Source organism: Salvelinus namaycush, chromosome 36 (genome assembly GCF_016432855.1).
Source record: "Salvelinus namaycush isolate Seneca chromosome 36, SaNama_1.0, whole genome shotgun sequence".
NCBI lineage: Eukaryota > Metazoa > Chordata > Actinopteri > Salmoniformes > Salmonidae > Salvelinus > Salvelinus namaycush.
The window spans coordinates 14,186,189-14,211,336 of NC_052342.1; the positions used below are offsets into that span (position 1 = coordinate 14,186,189).

Sequence of the window (25,148 nt, forward strand, 5' to 3'; positions counted from 1 at the left end):
TCGCCAGTTTTTTTGGAAAGCGGAAAGAACACTATTGGCGTTAAGGAATCAGTTCTATAAATATTTTTGAAAAAAGGTGTGATTGAGGAAATATGCAACACTGCAATGACATGTCAGTGACTGGAGAAAGAAATTATACTACCCCCAAATTTTTTTAAAAAAAGGAACCAAGAGAAAAGCCTTAAAAGGAGAAACACATGAAGCCAATCCAGAGTCATAATGTGCATACTGTCTACTGGTTTATTCATTATTTTTTTTTACAAATCAGGAAGATGATTTAAATGTTATGTAACAGCCTGTACAATGCAACATACAGAAGAAAAAAAAAAAATGGGGGAAAAAGAATACAAATTCATTCTCGTAAAAAGCAGCACTGGGCTTTTAAACAACCCCATATATTTTTCACATTTTGATTGAACGTTGCAAGTACATTTTTTCAAACCCCACCTTTTTTGCAATAAGTTAGTCAACACACAGTTTTGTGTGAGGAAAGTCGACAACCTTGAATCTTGACTAAATACCACTGTTTTCCTCACCTTTTTTGCAAAACAATGACTTGGCAAGATGGTGGGGTTATTTATGCATGTAGTGATGTATGTAATACGTAAGTATCTCAGATTATTTTGTTGCCAAACAAAACAGAATGGTTAAAAGATATGCTTTGAAGAGCTGTCCACGTACAAACAAAAAATTGCTGAATATTTTAATCAGGAATTAATGAACCCCTGTGTTAATCTATGTAATGTATTATGTAAAATAAAGGGAGTTTGTTTTAACGTGAAGCAGACAGGTAGAACGTAAACGGACTACAAAAAACAAAATGACAAAAACCCTAATGAATCACATTCGCAATGTAAACTCCAGCATCAGGGCCTGCATTTCGTAAAAAGACTCCATTTACCAAGAGTCTTTGCATGAACACGCCAAGGTGAAGCCACACCCCTATGATGTGATTGGCTCTGAACATTCCTCCCATGTAAACGATGACAGAATGGATCAGAGAGGAAGACTTGAACGTAACCAGTGTAAACAATGTGAGAAAACGGGCATGTTCAGCAGTTCACAACGTTGTGGAAAGTTCAGATAGAAATACCTTTAAAACAAACTTGCCTCTCTGGTATAGAATCCTGTCAACTCCATTCATGACATTTCTATCTACAATGATCCACAAAGTTTTCCTCCTGAACTAGCTATAGAAAATGAGAGAATGAGGAGAGATCTCTTTAGGGCCGGGCCCATTTCGATCACTAGTTGAAATGGAATCGTGCCTGGGCCTTTATGCATCAAGGTCATGTTCAGTAGGGCACACCGTAAGAATGACTTTTTGCAACAGAACTGTTCTCATTAGACAAGCTCAGGTAGAACCTCCGTTTCCAAAACGTTTTCTCCCTGCTGAACACGCCCCTGGTATTCCCTCTACAAAGCATGTGTAGAATCCCTCTAATCTCCAGTGAAGTGAATATGACTCAGGGGGTAAAGCAGTGATAGGGGAGAATTCGGGAGACGAAGCTTAAATGGCCAGACTGACTGGTTGAAAAAACATTGAAACATTTCTCTCCCACTAGTTCTGACAGTGGTGTTAGTGTACATCTCTATAGTCCTTCATGGCTTCCTCTCCTCATCCACACTGATATGAATGAACCGGAACTGAACGGGTCAAAGTAAATTCCCATTAGGCAACAGCCACCAGATCGTTTTCACCTGTCCTTTGTTTTCAGATCAGTTAGTGTTACACCTGTAAACATTTTGCGCCAGTTTTTGAGTTCCTCTACAGGTGCTCTCAGGTCCTTCAGTTCACGGTTCTTTTCCAGTCTTTTTTCCTTGTTTGATCTAATGCTCTTTTTCTCCATTTCCTTCTGACCTGCGGTTAAGTCTTTCGCTTAAAAAAAAAATCCAATAGTCAGTGACCGTGTTGCGGTCGCCGTTGCGAGGTGGTTCAACAAACGGTCCAAGTCTTGGAATGCAACAGGACCGGTTCGGGTTGTGCACTCAGCCTTTTCACAGGAGAACTGAGGAGAACCATCCCTCCGTACTTGAGAAGAGGAGAGTGATCAGTCTGGGGTAAAGGGGTTGATAAAAAACAAGCTACAGTGAGGGAGGGAACAACAGAGACCAGGAAGACAAAACTGCGCTAAAATAAGAATGGCTGTGACAAAAAGTGTTGTATTATGACAGATAAAAATGTTAAAATACATGTTAAAATTAAAATAAAAAAATAAAATCGCCCACGAAGTGTCCAAAACAAAGTGCAGGCAGTGTCTGTCTGGTTGTTCTTCTCTGAATCCACCCTAGTCCCTCCCTGTTAAAAGTGTCAGAGAACAAAATAATAATAATAAACAAAACCTTGTCCTAAACAAACAAAACAATGCTGAATTGTCAATCAACAAGCCACCCAGCAACAGGAGGGAAATTCCCAAATTCCAAAGAGTCCCAAAGTCTGGAATTTGGTTGATGGAGAAGTAGTAGTTTTGGAGGCACCGCTGGGAGAGAGTAGCTCCCTTTCCCCCTCTCTCTCCATCCAACAATCTCTTCACTACTCCCGCTATCATTCCACCCGTATGAGCAGGCCGTAGAGGAGGGTGCCCCCCTGATCCTTGGTGATCCACTCGATTTCTGTGTTGCTGAAGCGGGGATCCAGGGGTTCGCTGGCTCCCAGGGTCTGGGGCCCCACCTTATAGGAGCCCGGCCGGACACACACCTGGAAACCCACCTGGGCCTGGTGACAGCAGTGAGAACGGGGGTCCCGGAATCTGGAGGGAGAGAGTGAAAGGGCCGAGTGAGGAGATCAGGAGTCATGGGAAGAAGAATGAAAGCAAGACAGTGAAAGAACAAGGCAGTAATCTTTTCAATTTGAATAACAGCAAAAGGCAGATAGAGAGAGAAGAGGATGAGAGAGATAAAACAGAGAAAGACAAGGTAGAAAACAGTGGTAGTGAGTGACAAACGTACTGCACTTTAGGGGCGAACATCTCCAGGCCGGAGTAGCGCATGGTGGGGGACAGCTGAACCCGGGGCACCTCCCTGTCCCGTTCCCTGTCCCTGCCAGGGAGGCTGTTGCTGCTGTTCTCCTCAGGCTCACTGTAGCCGTTAGGACCCTCCGTCTTCACCGGAGACACAGAGAAGATGGACGACGTCCCTGAAACACCAAGACAACACGGTTTAGTTCATTTACAACACCCTCAACATTCTTTAATCATGAGTGGAAATGGTTCTGGAAATCGACCATGTCTTTCAAAAGGCTAGAAATGCAGTTATTGCTTTCGGAGAGAAACAGCAGTTTGAGGTGATATGCTCCTCAGAATAAGCAACCTGTGGTCAATTCACAATCTTTTGTTGGTCCAAAAGTGGATAAGGAAATAAATGTGTCGTACCAGAGAGCAGCTGGGCATGGTCCAGTGTGCGTCTGAGGGCCCCTACGCTGGTTCCGTGGTAGGCTATGTGCCACTTCTTAAACGAATTGGACACCTCACAGTGGGGCTTGATCCTGCAGGCAGGCAGAACACACACACACCATGATGTTAGATAACCCCTCTACCTGAGTCATATGACATTGATACTCAGACAGTTTTCAAAGCTTTACTGTATACTATTTTTACTTTCATTCTCCCCTTCTCTCGCCAAGGTGAGAATAAGTAATTCAGGTATTTGTTAATTGAACTAGATAAAACTAATTCAGGCTGATTAATTGGACTTGAAGAGCACCGTCACTGATGTTAAGAGTGGTTGGTTGAACATAGTTCACACTACAGTGTGATTGGAAGAAGACAGTTTTTGAAGCCCACTGATTGGCTGTCTGTAACCTCTGACCTCAGAGCGAAGCGGCACCAGCCAAAGGGCAGGGCGTAGTCCCGTGGGGGCTCCCCTCTCTTGTAGTAAGACTCGTCCCCCCGCAGCTTGTGGCACGACTCACAGTAACACAGGTTATACTTGGCATCCTCGTTGAAGTAACCATCTGAGAGAGATGATAGGGGGAGGGGGCAGAGGGAGGGAGAGAAAATCTAAATATGGAGAAGTTATGATTAAGTCAGAGAGCGAGACAGAGAGCGAGAGGGCAGTACACAAAGACAGTAGTGTGTGTTCCTCACCTGGCAGTGTCAGCAGGTCCTTGAAGCGCGAGCACAGGGCCTGGTACTCACAGGTCTTGTTGGGGTTGACCTCTGGATGGGGCGTCCAGCAAACACTCTCTTTGATCCCTGGAGGTCAGATGTCAAAGGTTAGCACTGGTTCAGCCCAGAGCCACAGAATTAAAGGGTCTGTATAGAGTTGCCAAAGTAGTCATGCTCTCCTCCTCTCACCATCAACCATGTCCGCTTTCTCCATGTCGCCCTGGCAACGCGCCTCGCCGCTCTCCCCTCCCACAGTCGACACGGTGTTGGTCACTATGGTAACCTGCCACGACAACGACATCAGAGGGTGTCACTGAACTCTCTCAGCCCCTGGTGCCACACAGATTATGTAGTCCCAGGCCAGGCAACAGATTATTAAACCGGTCTGGTGGGAGGGCTGGGATTACGCAGTTAAACACCTACTCAAGACGGAGCGTCTAAATGAGATTGGGATTATGACTGTTACACTGTGTAACTTTAGCCAGATGGAGGTATTTCAGGATTAAAGGTTATAGAGCAAAAGACTAGCAGATTAGCGTTTCTAGCTACTGATCTAAAAGTGGCCCTGAGTAGGACTGAGTCCCAAATCAAATCAAACTTTGTCACGTGCGCCGAATACAACAAGTGTGGACCTTACAGTGAAATGCTTACTTACAAGCCCTTAACTCTTCTTGAACTGCACTGTTGGTTAAGAAAATATTTACCAAATAAACAAAAGTTAAAAATAAATAATAAAAAGTTACACAATAACGAGGCTATATATGGGGGTACCGGTATCGAGGCAGTGTGCGGGGGTACAGGTTAGACGTCATTTGTACATGTAGGTAGGGGTGAAGTGACCATGCACAGATAAACAGCGAGACGCAGCAGTGTACAAAACAAATGGAGGGGGGCTCAATGTAATGGTCCAGTGGCCATTTGATTAATTGTTCAGCAGTCTTATGGCTTGGGGGTAGAAGCTGTTAAGGAGCCTTTGGTCCTAGACTTGGAGCTCCAGTACCGCTTGCCGTGCGCGGCAAAATAGATGGCATCATGAGGCAGGAAAATTATGTGGATATATTGAAGCAACATCAAGACATCAGTCTGGAAGTTAAAGCTTGGTCGCAAATGGTTCTTCCAAATGGACAATGACCCCAAGCATACTTCCAAACTTGTGGCAAAATGGCTTAAGGACAACAAAGTCAAGGTATTGGAGTGGCCATCACAAAGCCCTGACCTCAATCCTATAGAAAATTTGTGGGCAGAACTGAAAAGGCGTGTGCGAGCAAGGAGGCCTACAAACCTGACTCAGTTACACCAGCTCTGTCAGGAGGAATGGGCCAAAATTCACCCAAATTATTGTGGGAAGCTTGTGGAAGGCTACCCGTAATGTTTGAACCAAGCTAAACAATTTAAAGGCAATGCTACCAAATATTAATTCAGTGTACGTAAACTTCTGACCCACTGGGAATGTGATGAAAGAAATAAAAGCTGAAATCTATCACTCTACTATTATTCTGACATTTCAATTTCTTAAAATAAAGTGGTGACCCTAACTAACCTAAGACAGGGAATTTTTACTAGGATTAAATGTCAGCAATTGTGAAAAACTGAGTTTAAATGTATTTGGCTGAGGTGTATATAAACTTCCGACTTCAACTGTAGGTCCTGGATGGCAGGAAGCTTGTCCCCAGTCATGTACTGGGCCCTACGCACTACCCTCTGTAGCGCCTTACGGTCAGATGCCGAGCAGTTGCCATACCAGGCAGTGACGCAACCGGCCAGGACCCAAAATGGCACCCTATTCCCTATATAGTGTGCTACCAGAGCCCAATAGTGCACTACTTTGACCAGGCTCTGGTAGCACACTATATAGGGAATAGGGTGCTATTTTGGATGCAGGCCATGACTACCAGTCTGTTTGTGTAGAAGTAGAGAGCCCAGGCCGGATTTACAGTAGGCTCAGAGGGCTACCTGGATGTTGGGCTGGTTTTCCACTGACTTTTCATCATTAAATCATGTCAACAGCTTTCTTTTTCCAGGTAGACGTTTCTTAACTTCCTCAACCTCTAAAATTATTCTGACGGTTTGGAATGGGAGTGGGGGAGTGGCAGACGTACCTGTTCACACTGTCCGTATAGGTCTATGAGGGGGTAGCATGGCGTAGGGATATCCTGGGCTGCTACTCCCTGGTCCATACCGTTTACATAAAGGTGCAGACAGCTGTTCCCATCCACCAGCAGACCCAGGACTGTACCCTCTGGACATGTGTCCAGGTTAGGACCATAGTTCTCACAGATCTGATGGGGAGGAGTGGAGCGGGGGATGAAGACGGGGAGAGAAGGGGGGTGAAGTGATGGAGGGAAAGAGAGAAGAGAGATCTCCATTAAGCTTTGTGTTGTGTTTGTCTTGCTATCTGTACCTTGAGTGTGTGCGCAGTGTTTCCCCTAGGATTTAATTCAGCAGCTGTGGCAGAAATATCGGAGGTCGTACAGTCGTACAACAAAACTTACGGTGACTTTTTTCAACTCAAATGTATGAAAATTAAAAATGTTCTTTCTTTGAAACTCAAGGACAGTTGAATTGTATCTCTTGATCTCAATAACATCACCAGCCACTTCTATATTAACCGCAAAAATGATTTCACTGGCGTAAGGTTCCTGTATCTTAATAGGGTTGGTTATACTTCCAGGATTACAAGCTCGTTAGCTAGTTACCTTGGAGGTTTCTCGGATGATCTGATGAGAATCTGAGGAAGATATGTAACTTGTTGTACCTTGTCACTCTGATCTTAAAAGCTCATCTTGGCAGGATGTTTAAAAATATATATATTTTTGTATTTGCAGTGGCGGCAATGACTTAGCAGCGGCGGTGTGCCGAAATGAACATAGGTGAAACACTGATGTGTGTGTGTGCAGTACCTTCAGTGAGTTGTGGAAGACAGAGTCTCTCTGCAGCAGCCACACAGAGCGTTTCAGACAGCACGCAGTGGAGGGAAAGTTGAGGCGGTCTGGGGAGTGGCCTATCACCCCTAGCGACAGGGACGACGTCCACGACGCGTTCAGCCGGTCGATCTGAAACTATGGCAACATTGATAGTCAAAATGTCATTCACAAACTATGGCGACAGAATGTAGTATAAAATATTGTGTGCCCCTATACAACATTTAAACACCGCAATCAAATCCTGACACACACACACCCTTAACCCTACCACTCACACAGTACCTGGAACAGTTGTTGTCGGGGCAGGGGTTGTGCTGTGACTAGGAGGCCCTGGTTGTAGCTGGAGACACGGGCCGCCGTCAGGTTCTGATGGGACAGCTGGATGTTCTTCCCATGGTTCTCCAGGAAGGCCATGACTGTGTTGTGCACCAGGGCCGGCTCACCACCCTCAACCTGGTGGATGGAGAGAGGAGAGAGGGGGAGGAGAGAGACGGAGAGTGAGATGGAGAGATTAAACAAACTATTATTATTATTATATTTTTTTTTTTACTTCTGTTGCCTTAGATCAATTCACACAAAAACACTGAGTGTACAAAACATTAGGAACACCTGCTCTTTCCATGACACAGACTGAGCAGGTGACTGCTATGATCCCTTATTGATGTCACTTGTTAAATCACCTTCAATCAGTGTAGATGAAGGGGAGGAGATCAGTTAAAGAAGATTTTTAAGCCTTGAGACAATTGAGAAATTGATTGTGTATGGTGCCATTGAGAGTGAATGTGCAATATAAAAAGATTTAAGTGCCTATGAACAGGGTGTGGTAGTAGGTGCCAGGCGCACTGGTTTCTGTTAAGAACTGTAACGCTGCTGAGTTTCACGCTCAAGAGTTTCCCGTGTCTATCAAGAACGGTCCACCACCGAAAGGACATCCAGCCAACTTGACAACTGTGCTAAGATTTGGAGTTAACATGGCCATCATCCCTGTGGAACGCTTTCGACACCTTGTTGAGTTCATGCCCCGACGAATTGAGGCTGTTCTGAGGGCAAAAGGGGCTGCAACTTAATATTAGGAAGGTGTTCCTAATGTTTTGTACACAGTGTATTTAACCACCTATGGAGCAATTTCAGGTTTCCTACTGTACTTTGAGATGCTTGCATGACAAAAGCGGAGAATTATTTTTTCCCCACATTTTCTTATTTTAGACACAAAGTTTAACATTGTAGTTGTCAAGATATAGTCACTAAAGATCCAGGCGAAAGCATATCATCCATCAGTCCCTCATCTTCCTCCTATCCCCCTTCTCCCTCTTTCCCTCCATCCCCACACCAGTGTCTCACCGGCGTGCGGTCCTCCTCTCCTTCGCTGCAGCTGTCTGAGGAGAGGGAGGGGGCCTTGACGCTCCCTGCGTCCTCCAACACCGACGAACTGACGATGGACACCGCCGTCACACGACCATACAGGTCCAACACTGCATACACGTTCTATAGGTAGGGGTGGTAGTAAAACAAGGAAAATTGTGGGGACATTTCACCGGTCCCAAGGAAATAGGCTATTTGAGGCTTAGGTTTACAATTAGGGTAAGGAGTTAGGGCTAGGGGTTAAAGTAAATAGGATTTTGAATGGGAATCAATGTTTTGGTCCCAACAAGGATAGGAAAACAATTGTGCGTGTGAATTGAACAAGTATGACGTGTGTATGAGAGAACTGTTGTACGTTCATGAAGTGTGTGTACCTTGGCCACAGCGGTGGCAGCTGGTCCCATGTCCTCTCCGTCGATAAGGACATGCATGGTGTCATCGCTGCATCTCTTCACCCCGACGCGGTTACCCACCTAGACACACACACACACACGATACAGAATCCAACTCAGGCACCAAATGTAGTACCTACTTATCTATTCATCACAATCCTTCTATCCATTCCATATGCACTAATGTTTATAGTCTCCATCTTTCAATCCCAACCAGTTGTTCCCTCCCCCTCTTTCTTTCATTGTTTCTCTCTGTACAACAAATGACAAAATAAGTTCAAAGTATTGATTCAACAAAGCTTCGGAATCCAACGCCCTGTCTCTCACCGTCAGTCTGTCCAGGGAGGCGCCGTAGTTCTGTCTCTGCAGGAGCCCGTTGCGTCTGACCTCTGACCCGGCTAGCAGCCAGGTGACCTTGCACCGGAGCTGTGTGAGGGAGGGGGACAGGCCTGACATGGGGCAGGAGGGCAGCTCTGGAGGGGCTAGGGTGGTCAGACCCATGTGGAGGGAACCAGACCACTGGTCATCCACCTCGTCTATCTTCACCTGGGGGTGGGTGGAGGGGACAATAATACAACGTCAATAATGAATGTTATGCGCGTGCATATATAAGACAACAGATTAATCAAGTGTTATGAAAATAGAGCGGTCTGATTGCTTCTGGATAGATAACAGTGCACTGCTCACCTCAAACAGTTCGTCTGTTTTGAGTTCCTTTGCGCTGAAGACAATGCCATGTGCGTATCCTCCCACCCTGACGGCCTGGCAGCCCTCTCCCAGCAGAACCACGTTCTTACCATGCTTACTGTGGAGCCGGTGGGCCACGCCTGCCACTACGCACGTACGGAAGAAGGAGAGATGTTGAACGAAAGACAGGCTCACAACTTATTTAGATTCATAGCCTGAGAGAAAAACCACACACGCGGTCAGTACCTGGGGAGTGTATGGAGAAACTCTTCTCTGTGATGTTGCTGGTACACAGACTGTTATCCTGAGGGCCAGAGGAACTGGTGATGGACACCTGGACACACTGACCATACAAGTCTATCACCGCATACACCTCTGATGAAAGGAGGGAGAGGAAAGAGGGGTTGTCCAAGTTCACCATATATTTGGAAAGTGTAGATGCTTGACAAAGAGATCTCAGTGAGACTAGCCTTGATAAATACAAGTTGAAATATTAAACAAAATAGCAGTGAGATTTGAGCTGTTAGGTGGATTTATTCAGAGACACTTCTACCATCTAGCTACAAGGTGCATAGTACACACCCATCAGCTCCATTTCAAAATCAGTTCATGAGCCTTTTGTCCCCGACCCCTCGCCTATGTATGGGGTCGTAATAACAGGTTTATGATCACTGGTTCCATTCACCTTTACCTGGCGGCAGCCCGGTGCAGGCCACCCCCTGGTCCACCCCGTTGATGTAGTAGTGAAGGTCGCCGGTGGCCGAGCGCATCATGCCGATCCTACTGCCCGTGGTCAGAGTGTCCAGGTCACAGCCGTAGTTGTTACGCATAGTGTTGCCGTCCTGCATGATGGCTGTGCCACTGGGGGGGGGTGAGAGAGGGAGTTCAAATGAAACTTGGTTTATTTCATGCACAAGGCAGAGGAAGGTATTCCCTTAGATGCTTCTTAGTGAGATCCATTGTAGCAGATGGATACAACAGTAGGATTCGATAACAGTAGACTGAATCTAATCTATGTTTCAAAATCATTCATTTAGAATGGTCAAGCACTGAAACAGACAAAACAGACCCCCCCCCCCTTACCTAAGCATCCAAGTATCGTAGTCTATATCCGTCATGGTGTTGGGAAACTCCAGCTCTTCTGGCCTGATCGCAGTCACACCTGGACAGAACACACACACGGACAAACATGTATCACTCCACTGCTGTGTGTGTGGATAGGGCTGTGTGAGAAGGTCGAGAGGGGTAAAATAGAAACGTCTTACCTGCCATTATCTTACCTGCTTCTATTGACCCCGACCAACGGTCCACCATCTTCTGAATGACTATCTCAAAGAGCTCTCCGTCTCGAAGGCACCTGACAACGGACAACACACAGTCAGGACACGCACAAACACATGTGTGTGTGGACCTTCTGACCTGTTGGAGATGACGCAGGTAGGTGTGTGTGTGTGTGTGTGTGTGCGCGTCACACTGACCTGTTAGAGATGACGATGGCGTCGTTGAACTCGGATCGACAGTTCTGTCTGAGGGCGGTGCGCCCCCCGTTGGTGATTACCGCGTTAGTGCCGTGCAGCTGGTGGAAGCGCAGGTCGTTGGCACTGTTGCCCCCGGCGACCGAGCATGGGCTGCTGGGCGACATGACGGTGGGGCCCTCCGAGCTGTCCTCAGGGAGAGGGGGGAGGTCTACTAGAGAGGGGAGAAACGGTTGAGGATGGTTGTTGACGCAAAGCTAGTTGGATGAGGATATTCACATACCATCTACAGATACATTCCATGTCTTCAGTATATAACGTGGTTCCAAAACCTTTTTGATCTGACGCCCTAGAAACTTCTGGAATCTTCTTAGGAACCTTTAACAACCCTTCTCTACCCCCCCCACCCCCCCCTCGCTCACCCACGTCGTCCATGATGGTGGCCTGTGCGGCCTGGCCGTAGAGGTCCACCACGGCGTAGACGCTGGGTGGGACGTTCCACGCCGCCGGGCCCTGTGCCACCCCATTCACAAAGAAGTGGAGGCTCCCATCCTCCTTACGCACTACGCCCACTGTGTCCCCCGCCTGGAAAAAGAGACAGAGACGACAGTGGTCAGAGATAAAGAGATGAAGCACACAGCAACATGTGATCAGTACGATAGCATGCAAGTGTTGATAGTGACTGAGAAGGAGTGAAAGACAGCGCAGGAACAGGACAGAGCGAGAGGGTGGGAAATGGAGAAATAGAGAGGGGGGGGGTAGAGTTGAATAATCTAAGGATGACTGTAAAGTATGTCTCCCACTCACTTTGAGTCGGTCCAGGTTGTGTCCGTACTCGTCCAGTATGGTGGTTCCGTTGTGCATCACCCCGTTTCCTGTCATCATCCAAGTCCCTGGGACACAAAACCAGAACATCAGACAACCTACAACAAAACATCAGTCAACCTGCAGTACCAGTCAAAAGTTTGGACACACCTACTCATTACAATGTTTGCCTTTATTTTTACTATTTTCTACATTGTAGAATAATAGTGAAGAAATCATTACTATGAAATAACACATATGGAATCAGGTAGTAAAAAAGTGTTAAACAAATCCAATTACATTCTGTATGAGATTCTTCAAAGTAGCCACACTTTGCCTTGACAGCTTTGCACACTCTTGGCATTCTCTCAACCAGCGTCATGAGGTAGTCACCTGGAATGCATTTCAATTAACAGGTGTGCCTTGTTAAAAGTACATTTGTGGAATTTATTTCCTTCTTAATGCGTTTGAGCTAATCAGTTGTGGTATATAGAAGGTAGCCCTATTTGGTAAAAGACCAAGTCCATATTATGTCAAGAACAGCTCAAATAAGCAAAGAGAAACGACAGTCCATCATTACTTTAAGACATGAAGGTCAGTCAATACAGAACATGTCAAGAACTTTGAACGTTTTTTTAAGTGCAGTCGGAAAAACCATCAAGTGTTATGATGAAACTCATGAGGATTGCCACAGGAACAGAAGACCCAGAGTTACCTCTGCAGCAGAGGATAAGTTCATTAGAGAGTGACCAGCCTCAGAAATTGCAGCCCAAATAAATGCATCACAGAGTTCAAGTAACAGATATCTCAACATCAACTGTTCAGAGGAGACTGCGTGGGTAAGGCCTTCATGGTCGAACTGCTGCAAAGAAACCACTACTAAAGGACACCAATAAGAAGAGACTTGCTTGGGCCAAGAAATATGAGCAATGGACATTAGACCTGTGGAAATCTGTCCTTTGGTCTAATGAGTCCAAGTTTGAGATTTTTGGTTCCAACCGCCATGTGTTTGTGAGATGCAAAGTAGGTGAACAGATGATCTCCCCATGTGTCGTTCCCACTGTGAAGCATGGAGGAGGTGTGACGGTGCTTTGCTGGTGACACGGTCTGTGATTCATTTAGAATTCAAGGCACACTTAACCAGCATGGCTCCCACAGCATTCTGCAGCGATACGCCATCCCATCTGGTTTGCCATTTGTTTTTCAACAGGACAATGACCCAAAACACACCTCCAGGCTGCGTAAGGGCCATTTGACCAAGAAGGAGAGTGATGGAGTGCTGCATCAGATGACCAGAATCCCCCGACCTCAACCAATTTGAGATGGTTTGGGATTAGTTGGACAGCAGAGTGAAGAAAAAGCAGCCAACAAGTGGACAGCATATGTGGGAACTACTTCAAGACTGTTGGAAAAGCATTCCAGGTGAAGCTGGTTCACAGAATGCCAAGAGTGTGCAAAGCTGTCATCAAGGCAAAGGGTGGCTACTTTGAAGAATCAAAAATATTTTGATTTAACACTTTTTTGGTTACTACATGATTCCATGTGTTATTTCATAGTTTTGATATCTTCACTATTATTCTACAATTTAGAAAATAGTACAAATAAACCCTTGAACGACTGTACAAACAACACATCAGTCAACTTTCAACAAAACCAGTACATCAGTCAAACTACAACAGAATCATCAAATCAGTCAATCCACAGCCCTTTCTAAACATGGTTTGAGTATGGAAAATTAGATTAATCAAGCCCCCATCCTCTAATCCTGGGAGGATTAGAAGGGTGTGAGTTGGAAACTCAACCTAGCCTAAAAGAAGGCTAGTTGGGCCTACTAGTGTATTGCTTTCAGATCTACAAGTAACCCTGCTAGGGGGGCAGGGGTAAGAGGTTGGTATTACCTGATTGGTTGGTATTACCTGAGCGCAGGTTGGTCATGGTGGAGGGCAGCTGCAGGTAGGCGGGGTTGTGCGTGGTCACGCCGATCTCGATGGAGCCCGCCCATTTGTCCACCATCTTGTCGATGCGTACCTGGAACACCTCGTTGGAGCGCAGCGGGCGGCCGCTCAAGACCACGCCATGATTGAAGTCGTCCGTAGCACTGCCCGAGGAAAAATACACACAATTAAATGTATCTATAATATACTGTACATTATAAACTGGGTGGTTCAAGCCCTGAATGCTGATTGGCTGAAAGCAGTGGTATATCAGACCGTATGCCATGGATATGACAAACCATTTTTTCCCCCGGCTCTAATTACATTGGTAACCAGTTTATAATAGCAATAAGGCACCTCAGGGTTTTGTGTTATATGGCCGATATACCACGGTACACCTTGCGTTGTGCCTAAGAACAGCCCTTAGGCGTGGTATTTGGCCATATACCACACCCCCTCGTGCCTTATTGCATAAATATACTAGGACCATGGTTACAATACATACTGAGGGCGAAGCGCCGTCCTGCCCTCGCTGATGATGGCTGCCTTTTGGCCACAGTTGGAGTGGAAGAGGAGGCGGTCGGGAGCGTCGGTGTCCGGCGTGAGGGAGAGGGCGGGCCGGGGGCGACCAACGTCTGGCGACAGAGCCCGCATGATGGCGTTGTTGCGGCGGAGGCGGTCGCTGTGGTTGTGATTGTGGACGATGGTCACCTTGACCGCCATGCCGTAGAGGTCGACCACGCCGTAGACCACGGCAGGTGTCTGGGCCGCTGCCACGCCTAGGGGGCAGGGTCAGAGGTCAAATTGAGGTTATGGACGACTTGGATGAAATATGGTAATGATTTGCAATTGTACGTGTTTCTCGAACTGACATTGATACATTGTATTGGGCAAAACTCCTCTGCATGACAATTACGTAAACAGTCCATCAATTGACAACAAGAATGTAAAACATAGCAAGCATTAACGATGTGCCTCTTAATAAATAATATACTCCATGCATTTTTGCGGCATTTTCAGTATTGCCATATTAAATTGCAGCATCATGGTTTGCCTGTCCTTCACACTGCAAGGTTAATAACAGCTGGTGCACAAAATCTAAGGAAGTCTCTAGATTTTGCCTGAAGTAGAGTATCTTATGATAAGCTGTATACCACACTATTTGCCAAGAGAGTTTTCATCTGTACTTCTCGTGGCTGTTTATTTACCACCACAGACGGATGCTGGCACTAAGACTGCACTCAGTCAGCTGTATAAGCAAACAGGAAACCGCTCACCCAGAGGCGGCGCTCCTAGTGACCGGGGACTTTAATGCAGGGAAACTTAAATCCATTTACTTAACTTCTATCAACATGTTAAATGCGCAACCAGAGGGAAAAAAAATGTCTAGATCACCTGTACTCCACACAGAGATGCGTACACAGCTCTCCCTCGCCCTCCATTTGGTAAATCTAATCACAATTCTATCCTCCTGATTCCTGCTTACAAGCTAAAATTAAAGCAGGAAGCACCAGTGACTCGGTCTATAAAAAAAGTGGTCAGATGACGCAGATGCTAAACTACAGGACTGTTTTGCTAGCACAGACTTGAACATCTTCTGGGATTCCTCCGATGCCATTGAGGAGTACACCACATCAGTCACTGGCTTTATCAATATGTGCATCGAGGACGTTGTCCCCACAGTGACTGTAAGTACATACCCCAACCAGAAGCCATGGATTACAGGCAACATCCGCACTGAGCTAAAGGGTAGAGCTGCCGCTTTCAAGGTCCGGGACTCTAACCTGGAAGCTTATAAGAAATCCTGCTATGCCCTCCGACGAACCATCAAAATGCAAAGCGCCAATACAGGGCTAAGATCGAATTGTACTACACCGGCTCCGACGCTCGTCTTATGTGGCAGGGCTTGCAAACTATTAGACTACAAAGGGAAGCACAGCCGCAAGCTGCCCAGTGACACGAGCCTACCAGACGAGCTAAATCACTTCCACGCTCGCGTCGAGGCAAGCAACACTGAGGCATGCATGAGAGCATCAGCTGTTCCGGACGACTGTGTGATCACGCTCGCCGTAGCCGACATGAGTAATACCTTTAAACAGGTCAACATTCACAAGGCCGCAGGGCAAGACGGATTACCAGGACATGCGCTCCGGGCATGTGCTGACCAACTGGCAGGTGTCTTCACTGACATTTTCAACATGTCCCTGATTGAGTCTGTAATACCAAACATGTTTCAAGCACACCACCATAGTCCCTGTGCCCAAGAACACTAAGGTGACCTGCCTAAATGACTACAGACCCGTAGCACTCACGTCCATAGCCATGAAGTGCTTTGAAAGGCTGGTCATGGCTCACATTAACACCATTAACCCAGAAACCCTAGACCCACTCCAATTTGCATACCGCCCAAACAGAGCCATAGATGATGCAATCTCTATTGCACTCCACACTGCCCTTTCCCACCTGGACAAAAGGAACAACTACGTGAGAATGCTATTCATTGACTACAGCTCAGTGTTCAACAACATAGTGCTGGATGCTCCTGGCGTGTCACTCTCACCTTGGTCGATGCCATTGATGTAGAAGTGAAGAGCTCCGCTGGCCTTGTGCATCAAGCCTATGTGATCCCCCTCCTGGAATGGAAGTCAGAGTATCATGGTTAAGATGTTAGGGATGTGTGTGTGTGTGTGTGTGAGAGAGAGACACTGACCTGCAGTTCATCCAGGCTGAATTCACAGTACTCCCGACGGGTTCCCTTGCCGTTAGTCAGGATCCCACAGCCACTCATCATGATTGTACCTGGAAGAGCAAGAGAGAACACACACAGCAAGATGTAGCCTTGTACTTTGCAAAGAACAAGATTGAACAGTCCCTCCAGGATTTCGCTGGGATTTACTTGTGATATTTGCAGGCAAACCAAATCTTTTTTCAGCGGCAATTCTGACATTTTGCATGGCAATATGCAATGACTGTCAATTTTCTTGCGAAAATGCGCTGACGAAGGAAATGGTTCGTGGACGTGTTGCTTGATTGAACCATATTATGCGGTAAATGTGTGGTGATGGGTTGAAAATGCAAGCCTTCTTTTTGTACTGCGTTGATGGGTCAGTTTTATGTGATAATATTGCAATGATTTGACTGTTTTACAGCAAAAATAGTGCAGTGATTGGTCAAGTTTGCAAGCCCTCGCATAACATGCGGGAAATTGTTGATTTTGCAAAAAAAATAATTGTGATGCAGAATCCTGGAGGGATTGATCGAACATGCGTGCAGTTTGTTGTGGAATGAATAGATCTAGTTGTATATTGGGTTAGAGAAAGACTACGCTAGTGTGTTTATGTATGTGTTACGTACCTGACCGCAGATTTGTCATTGTGGCTGGATAGTCCAAGTTGTTGGGGTTGTGTGTTGTCACGCCGATCTCGATCGACCCCGACCACTTGTCCACCAGCTTATCTATGCGGATCTGTGGCACAACAGAAACCAGGGGCGCATTCAGAAACTAGAGGCGCAAAAGGTTTCGCAACGGAAACAAGCATTTCTTATTGGAGAAGTTCAGGCAGTCCTTTCCCTGCTTTGGTCTATTTGGTTTCTAGTGAATTCTCTCTCTCTCTTTTAGAATATAGAAACACTTACTATTTTTCTATTATTAATCTCAAGCTGCAGTCCAATGGAAATGTTATAATCTATTCATTCACATTGTGGCTGTAACATGAATATTCGGTAACACTTTACTTGACACCCAGCATCAACACGATATGACACAGTCATAACCATGTCATAACTGACAACCTATCATATGGTCATAACACTCATGACCTATATATTTAATCCTGTTTTATGGCTGGTTATGACATCTACACCACATAAGTGTCAAAATCCACATGTATTCAAATTTATTTTTTTCCCTGCCAGTTTTATTGCTTCTTTAAAATCAGAACAGTTTTCAGCTGTGCTAACATAATTGCAAAAGGGTTTTCGAATGATCAATTAGCCTTTTAAAATTACAAACTTGGATTAGCTAACACAACGTGGCATTGGAACACAGGAGTGATGGCTGCTGATAATGGGCCTCTGTAAGTCTACGAAGATATCCATAAAAAAAAATCTAAAATAAAATCAGCCGTTTCCAGCTACAATAGTAATTTACAACATTTACAAAGTCTACACTATTTCTGACCAATTTCATGTTATTTTAAATGGACAATTTTTTTGTTGCTTTTCTTTCAAAAACAAGGACATTTCTAAGTGACCCCAAACTTTTGAACGGTGGTGTATGTCAAAAACAGGTCTAAATATGTGTCATGACAGTGTTATGACCATATTGTGACAGGTTATGTCAAGTTAGGTCAGCTGTTATGACTGACAAGTAAAGTTATCGAATATTCATTGGCTAATCTGAAAGATTCAGCTCTACCATATGGAGATTAGAGGATTAGCTTCAAACTCTGACACGTCAATTTCAATGGTGATATTTACTTGACCCCTCCGTCATTAGAGGTCATGAAAATTAACATAACCAGTTATGACAGCTGGTGTCAGTAATGACAGCTGTTACATTATTACTTTGACAGCTGTTATGTCATTACTATGACAGTGGTGTGTAGGCTATTTCTTATGAGCATTCAAATTAAGAATTACCAGACAAATGTTATTAAACACCTTGATCTAAGCCCCTCGTTTCAACCCCTTCCTAGAATTCACATATCTCAGTATCGGAGCCAATGATTGGCCGCACCTCAAACATCTCGTTGTGTCGAAGCGGCCGGTTGGTCATGACCACGCCGTTGTTGAATTCGTCTAGCGGCCGCCGCCTCTCCGCCGTCTTGTTGTTGTTGCTCAGCTTGATCAGTGTGCCGCACTTCTCGTGGAACAGCAGCGCATCATTGGTCAGCATCCCGCCCGTCACTGCCCCGAGTCTCGCCCCTCCGCCGCCTGCTGGGCTGTTACTGACGCTTCCAGTATTGCCGGTCCCGCCACCGCTATCACTACTGTTACCGTTAATGGATCCCCCTCCGCTGCTGCTCCCCCTGTCCCCTCTACTTCCTGTTCCTGAGTCTGTCCCTGTTCCACCTCCCCCCAGGTCTCCCCCTCCATTGTCCTCAGAGCGGTAAAGGGATACAATGGCATTGTTTAACACGTCGAAGAGCTGGTGCTCCGTCAGACCTATAGGAGAGGGAGAGAAAGATGGAGAGACTGTTACATTTGGTCAATGGTGCAACTGAGATTGGGGTAGAGGTTTTGATTTTCTTACCCGTCTCAGGCTCTAGGTTGTTGGGAAACTTGTCAGGTCGGTTATGAGTAGGAGGGAGCTCAGGCACTGAGACAAAGCAGGAATGAGAAGACAAAACAAAAGAGTGAAGAGTCTTTCCCTCATTACTACACCCTTTCACACAATGACACAACAAACCCTCCATTTCAATAGATAAACAAAAACATCAACAACTCCTACCTTCCTCTAACGTTCCGTTTGTCGCCGCGGCCAGGTTCACCGCTGACGTCAGACCCCCAAACTCCCCCTCCCTGACCCCGCACACCACCACCTCTTCCTCCTCGTCTTCCTGCTCCTCCACCGTCTCCCTCTCCGTGTCTCTCTCCGCCAAGGACGGCGGCTCGCAGCTCATCACCGTCACTTGCGTACACTTGCCATAGAGGTCCACCACCGCCCAGAGGCCCGTCGGGAGACCACTGGCAGCCGCGCCACAGTCCTGCCCGTTGACCCACAGGTGGAGCTCGCCGTGGGCGCTCCGCTGTACAGTAGAACAGAAATAAGAAAAGTGATAATTTGTCGATTTTTTTTGCCTAGCCCATCTAAACCTCTCACTTGTCCTTGTTTTTGAAAGAAAAGAGACAGGGTCAGCCATGAAGCAGCGCCCCTGGATGGAGAGAATTGTAGAGATTATTACCAATTTAGTGCCTGGCCCGGGGCTTGAACCGGCAACCTTCCGGCCACTAGTCTGCCATGTTAACCCACTAGGCTACCTACCTGTATGCCCACACGGTCGCCCTCTGACAGCTGGTCCAGGTCTCGACCGTACTCCTCGAGGACGGAGCGGCCGTCACGTAGCACCGAGCAGCCAGACACGATCCAGGAGCCTCCCTTCAGACCTGTAGCGCTGCTGGGGAAGTCGAGACCAGCCGGGTCCAGAGAAGTCACCCCGATCTCTATGGAACCGCTCCAAGAGTTCACCTGTAGCAGGAAGAGAAGGGTATGTTTATCTACATTTATCTATTCATTTGTCAATTTCTACATTGTCAGTTATGTTCAATACATTGTATATCTTCGTAAGCCTACACGTCATTCCAAATGAGTTCATTTACTTTTTCCTCTGTTAGACGGGTTGGTTGTTTAGCAACAAAAGCATTGGGTGCGCAACTATGGGGCTAAACAGACACGGTTGGCTTAGACTGACGACATGCAAACTATAGTCTCCAAATGTTTATTGAAAACAAATACATTGCACAATGAGCACTTGTCTCAAATACATTGTTACAGTTGTTGGATAGCTAGCGAATTTGCCATATTAGCATAGACATGACAGTCAAAACAAGACATGGTATCAATAACAAGACACAACAAGCTGAAACGTTGCCACCTATGATTCCCCACATGGCAGCTTCACGTCATTGTTGCTAGCTATCTGACCGTTCAGAATCATAACGCACGCCTTCCGGCCACATCGCCATCCCTTCTGTTCGGTCTATCTTTTCATTTATCGAGTCCTATTTAGACATTTATTTACACTTTATCTATTAAAAGTCAACTCCTGATAAGGGCACATTCTGTGAACAACAAAGTCACATTTGACTTGAAGACCTGACCAAGAATCAAACTGAGTCGGTCAATTCAAGTCAGTCAAAGCGTCGCAGTAAAATGTTAGACCAACAGGAGAAGCCAGGTCAGCGAGTACAAGAGGTTGAGCTGGGTTAAAACAAGGAGTCAATAGTATACTGCAAACTGAGCCAGAGGATTCATATCTAAAAAGGGGTTTTACAGGGCTGTGTGTCATGTCTGTTAGCTAGGTGTTCAGATTTAAGATGCCGGAATGCCAGATCTTGTTATTTTTGTTTGACAGTATTATATGATGTATAGGCCAAAACTCTTGTCATTGGATGCCCTTGGAAAGTGTGATTGATCACGAGTTGTGTATCAATTTCATTCATTGAATGCCCAGAGTGGAACTGCACACTCAAATGTCTCATTTGAGGAAACATTAAACATACAATTCAAATGTGTCAAAAAGAGCAGTTTTTAAACCACTATAGACTCTTCTCACCATGCCCATATTTTACTCGTACCTCCCCATCCATCTGCTCGGTCTTTCAAACCATTTTTGAACCGCTCTCACCATCTGTCTGTCTTGTTTTTCTCTCACCATCTCTCGCCTGCCTGTCCCCCAGTTGTTTAGGGTTAGGTGCTAGGGCTAGGCTATGTAAGAGAGTTACAACAGCCCAGGGATAGGAGTTACAGATCTGGACTAGGCCTAAGACTGGATATGCCTTATCGTGTGGAAAGCGTTGAATTAGGAATTTGAATACTAGAATGGACATGAACCTTCTTGTGATGGTATACTCTGAGTCCATATTCACGTAGTAAGGAATTCCCATTGACCATACACAAAGTTAGGAAAACATTATTTCCTATTGACCCCCAATGTAAAGGAGACAACTTTGTTGTTGATTATTTGTTATACAGAAATAACAAAACATGCCCGAAAAGCTGCTGTGTTTAATTCTTTATTTTATTTCACCTTTATTTAACCAGGTAAGCTAGTTGAGAACAAGTTCTCATTTACAACTGCGACCTGTCCAAGATAAAGCAAAGCAGTGCGACACAAACAACAACACAGAGTTACACATGGAATAAACAAGCGTACAGTTAATAACACAATAGAAAAAAAAGAAAGTCTATATACAGTGTGTGCAAATGGCATGAGGTATGGCAATAAATAGGCCATACTAGCAAAGTAATTACAATTTAACAAATTAACACTGGAGTGATAGATGAGCAGATGGTGATGTGCAAGTAGAAATACTGGTGTGCAAAAGAGCAGAAAAGTAAATAAAAAAAATATGGGGATGAGGTAGGTAGATTGGGTGGGCTATTTATCCCCTCTCTCCACTGGGATTCTCTGCCTCTAACCCTAATACAGGGGCTGAGTCACTGGCTTACTGGTGCTCTTCCATGCCGTCCCTAGGAGGGGTGCGTCACTTGAGTGGGTTGAGTCACTGACGTGGTCTTCCTGTCTGGGTTGGCGCCCCCTCTTGGGTTGTACCGTGGCGGAGATCTTTGTGGGCTATACTCGGCCATGTCTCAGGGTGGTAAGTTTGTGGTTGAAGATATCTCTCTAGTGGTGTGGGGGCTGTCCTTTGGTAAAGTGGGTGGGGTTATATCCTGCCTGTTTGGCCCTGTAGTATTGCATCGGATGGGGCTACAGTGTCTCCTGACCCCTCCTGTCTCAGCCTCCAGTATTTATGCTGCAGTAGTTTGTGTCGGGGGGCTAGGGTCAGTCTGTTATATCTGGAGTATTTCTCCTGTCTTATCCGGTGTCCTGTGTGAATTTAAGTATGCTCTCTCCCTAGGACCATGCCTCAGGACTACCTGTCATGATGATTCCTTGTTGTCCCCAGTCAACCTTGCCGTGCTGCTGCTCCAGTTTCAACTGTTCTGCCTGCGGCTATGGAACCCTGGCCTGTTCACTGCGATTACTATTATTTGACCATGCTGGTCATTTATGAACATTTGAACATCTTGGCCATGTTCTGTTATAATCTCCACCCAGCACAGCCAGAAGAGGACTGGCCACCCCTCATAGCCTGGCTCCTCTCTAGGTTTCTTCCTAGGTTTTGGCCTTTCTAGGGAGATTTTCCTGGCCACTGTGCTTCTACACCTGTATTGCTTGCTGTTTGGGGTTTTAGGCTGGGTTTCTGTACAGCACTTTGATATCAGCTGATGTAAGAAGGGCTATATAAATACATTTGATTTGAAATTTGATTTACAGATGGGCTATGTACAGCTGCAGCGATCAGTTAGCTGCTCAGATAGCTGATGTTTAAAGTTAGAGAAGGAGATATAAGTCTCCAGCTTCAGTGATTTTTGCAATTCGTTCCAGTCATTGGCAGCAGAGAACTGGAAGGAAAGGCAGCCAAAGTAGGTGTTGGCTTTGGGAATGACCAGTGAGATATACCTGCTGGAACGCGTGCTACGGGTGGGTGTTGTTATCGTGACCAGTGAGCTGAGATAAGGCGGAGCTTTACCTAGCAGAGACTTATAGATGAAATGTACATGTAACCAGGTGAAAAATCCCGAACTACGGATTGCAATGCTCCCACGTAGGGAAATAGAGCCTGCGACAAGAGCCCTGTGGCTTCAGGCATGGAAAATGTGGGGACCCGGTGTCCAAGTAGGCTACAAAACCATCTTTATCTTTACCCCTCTCTAACACAGCTACAATGTAGCTATGTTTGTGGAAAACATTTCAACCCAGGTAAGACATTAAACTTGTTTAGTATAGTCTGTAAGTCCACTCACTACTTGTAGCTGTTTATAGTCCGTTTGTTTGCATTGTAGGTCTTGGCTAGCTAGTTACTCGCATGGATGCTAGCACCATCATGAAAAGGGGCATGCGGGAAGCCTTACAAGACCACTTGGGAGCAGGCAATGTTTTAAGTCATCTTTAGACATGTTGTACTTAAAGAAACTTTGAAAAGAATATTGCATTTGAAAAAGGTACTAGTTTTTACTGTGAGTCAATGGGGTAACCTAGGTAATCACAGGTTATTTTCCCCACAGTTGGGAAGGGTAGAAACATTCTATATAATACTGACTGGGACTATAAAAGGTCAACCATTGGTGAGGGAGTTGGTCAACCATTGTTTGCCAGTGCTGTAATAATGTAAATTTATCAATTTGAAGAATTTACACTACATGACCAAAAGTATGTGGACACTTGCGCTTTGAACATCTAATTCCAAAATCATAGCCTTTAATATAGAGTTGGTCTGCCCATTTGCAACTACACTACCGGTCAAAAGTTTTAGAACACCTACTAATTCAAGGCTTTCTTTATTTTTTACTATTTTCTACATTGTAGAATAATAGTGAAGACATCAAAACTATGAAATAACACGTACGGAATCATGTTGTAACTAAGGTGTTAAACAAATATATTTTAGATTTGAGATTCTTCAAAATAGCCTTTGCCTTGATGACAGCTTTGCACACTCTTGGCAATCTCTCAACCAGCTTCATGAGGTAGTCACCTGGAATGCATTTCAATTAAAAGGTGTGCCTTGTTAAAAAGTTAATTTGTGGAATTTCTTTCCTTCTTAATGAGTTTGAGTAAATCAGTTGTGCTGTGACAAGGTAGCGGTGGTGTACAGAAGATAGCCCTATTTGGTAAAGGACCAAGTCCATATTATGGCAACAACAGCTCAAATAAGCAAAGAGAAATGACAGTCCATCATTACTTTAAGACATGAAGGTCAGTCAATACGGAAAATGTCAAGAACTTTGAACGTTTCTTCAAGTGCAGTCTCATGAGGACTGCCACAGGAAAGGAAGACCCAGAGTTACCTCTGCTGCAGAGGATAAGTTCATTAGAATTACCAGCCTCACTTTGCGTCTGAGCCGTTGTCGCGCCTAGAAGTATTCACTTCACAGCACTTACAGCACTTACCAGGGCAGCTATAGCAGGGAAGAAATTTGACGAACGGACTAGTTGGAAAGATGGCATCCTATGTCGGTGCCACGTTTAAAATCACTGAGCTCTTCAGTAAGGCCATTCTACTGCCAATGTTTGTCTATGGAGATTGCATGGCGGTGTGCTCTATTTTATACACACTGTCAGCAAAGGGTGTGGCTGAGATAGCCGAATCCACTAATCTGAAGGAGTGTCCACATACACTTTGTATACAATAGTATCTGCACTGTACGTTTGTTAGCTAGCCAGACAGTTTTAGAGGAACTAAAATAAAATCTTTAACCTTTATTTAACTAGGCACGTCAGTTAAGAACACATTCTTATTTACAATGACCAAACCTGGACGACGCTGGGCCAATTGTGCGCCGCCCTATGGACTCCCAATCACGGCCGGATGTGATGCAGCCTGGATTCAAATCAGGTACTGCAGTATTGCACTGAGATGCAGTGTCTTAGACCACTGAGCCACTCGGGAACCCGAATGATTCCATAAACGTGTCTAAATAACTGCCAATATGCCAACATTCCATTCAAACAACACCCAGCCATGCACTGGCTGAAATCAGTTGATGATATTGCATTAACAACTTGTCTAAGTACTAAGTACTTTTGTCTCATAACAGCACTCACAGCTTTCCAATAAAACAAAAACTGAGACAGTCTGTTTACATATATTTTAGATGCTATTTCTACAGACAATTGGTATAAAACCCATATAAACTGTATTTATAATTATATTTTTATATTTATATTATATTCCC

General features: G+C 45.3%; 1 protein-coding gene across 7 annotated transcripts in view; it reads right to left on the minus strand.

The window, feature by feature from the left end:
• Nucleotides 1–209: 209 nt before the first annotated feature.
• LOC120030314 (neuralized-like protein 4) overlaps nt 210–25,148 on the minus strand; it is a 32,303-nt gene continuing 7,364 nt past the window's right edge. Inside the window, exons 2-30 of one of the 7 annotated variants that reach the window (XM_038975668.1) lie at nt 19,671–19,874; nt 19,137–19,434; nt 18,939–19,004; nt 18,423–18,850; nt 17,039–17,150; nt 16,395–16,483; nt 16,245–16,317; nt 14,190–14,463; nt 13,667–13,848; nt 11,754–11,839; nt 11,369–11,531; nt 10,950–11,157; nt 10,737–10,828; nt 10,555–10,633; nt 10,157–10,332; nt 9,718–9,846; nt 9,472–9,617; nt 9,112–9,330; nt 8,767–8,865; nt 8,372–8,515; nt 7,313–7,483; nt 7,007–7,165; nt 6,206–6,385; nt 4,296–4,389; nt 4,086–4,193; nt 3,808–3,952; nt 3,372–3,484; nt 2,950–3,136; nt 210–2,750 (exon numbers count right to left, since the gene is read on the minus strand). In XM_038975668.1, the coding sequence (XP_038831596.1) occupies nt 2,546–2,750; nt 2,950–3,136; nt 3,372–3,484; nt 3,808–3,952; nt 4,086–4,193; nt 4,296–4,389; nt 6,206–6,385; nt 7,007–7,165; nt 7,313–7,483; nt 8,372–8,515; nt 8,767–8,865; nt 9,112–9,330; nt 9,472–9,617; nt 9,718–9,846; nt 10,157–10,332; nt 10,555–10,633; nt 10,737–10,828; nt 10,950–11,157; nt 11,369–11,531; nt 11,754–11,839; nt 13,667–13,848; nt 14,190–14,463; nt 16,245–16,317; nt 16,395–16,483; nt 17,039–17,150; nt 18,423–18,850; nt 18,939–19,004; nt 19,137–19,434; nt 19,671–19,874 (4,629 nt within the window). In that variant the 3' untranslated portion in view covers nt 210–2,545. Of the gene's footprint in view, nt 2,751–2,949; nt 3,137–3,371; nt 3,485–3,807; nt 3,999–4,085; nt 4,194–4,295; nt 4,390–6,205; nt 6,386–7,006; nt 7,166–7,312; nt 7,484–8,371; nt 8,516–8,766; nt 8,866–9,111; nt 9,331–9,471; nt 9,618–9,717; nt 9,847–10,156; nt 10,333–10,554; nt 10,634–10,736; nt 10,829–10,949; nt 11,161–11,368; nt 11,532–11,753; nt 11,840–13,666; nt 13,849–14,189; nt 14,464–16,244; nt 16,318–16,394; nt 16,484–17,038; nt 17,151–18,422; nt 18,851–18,938; nt 19,005–19,136; nt 19,435–19,670; nt 19,875–25,148 lie in introns of those variants that run through there. The other 6 variants (XM_038975670.1, XM_038975669.1, XM_038975667.1 and 3 more) reach the window with 6 other exon arrangements.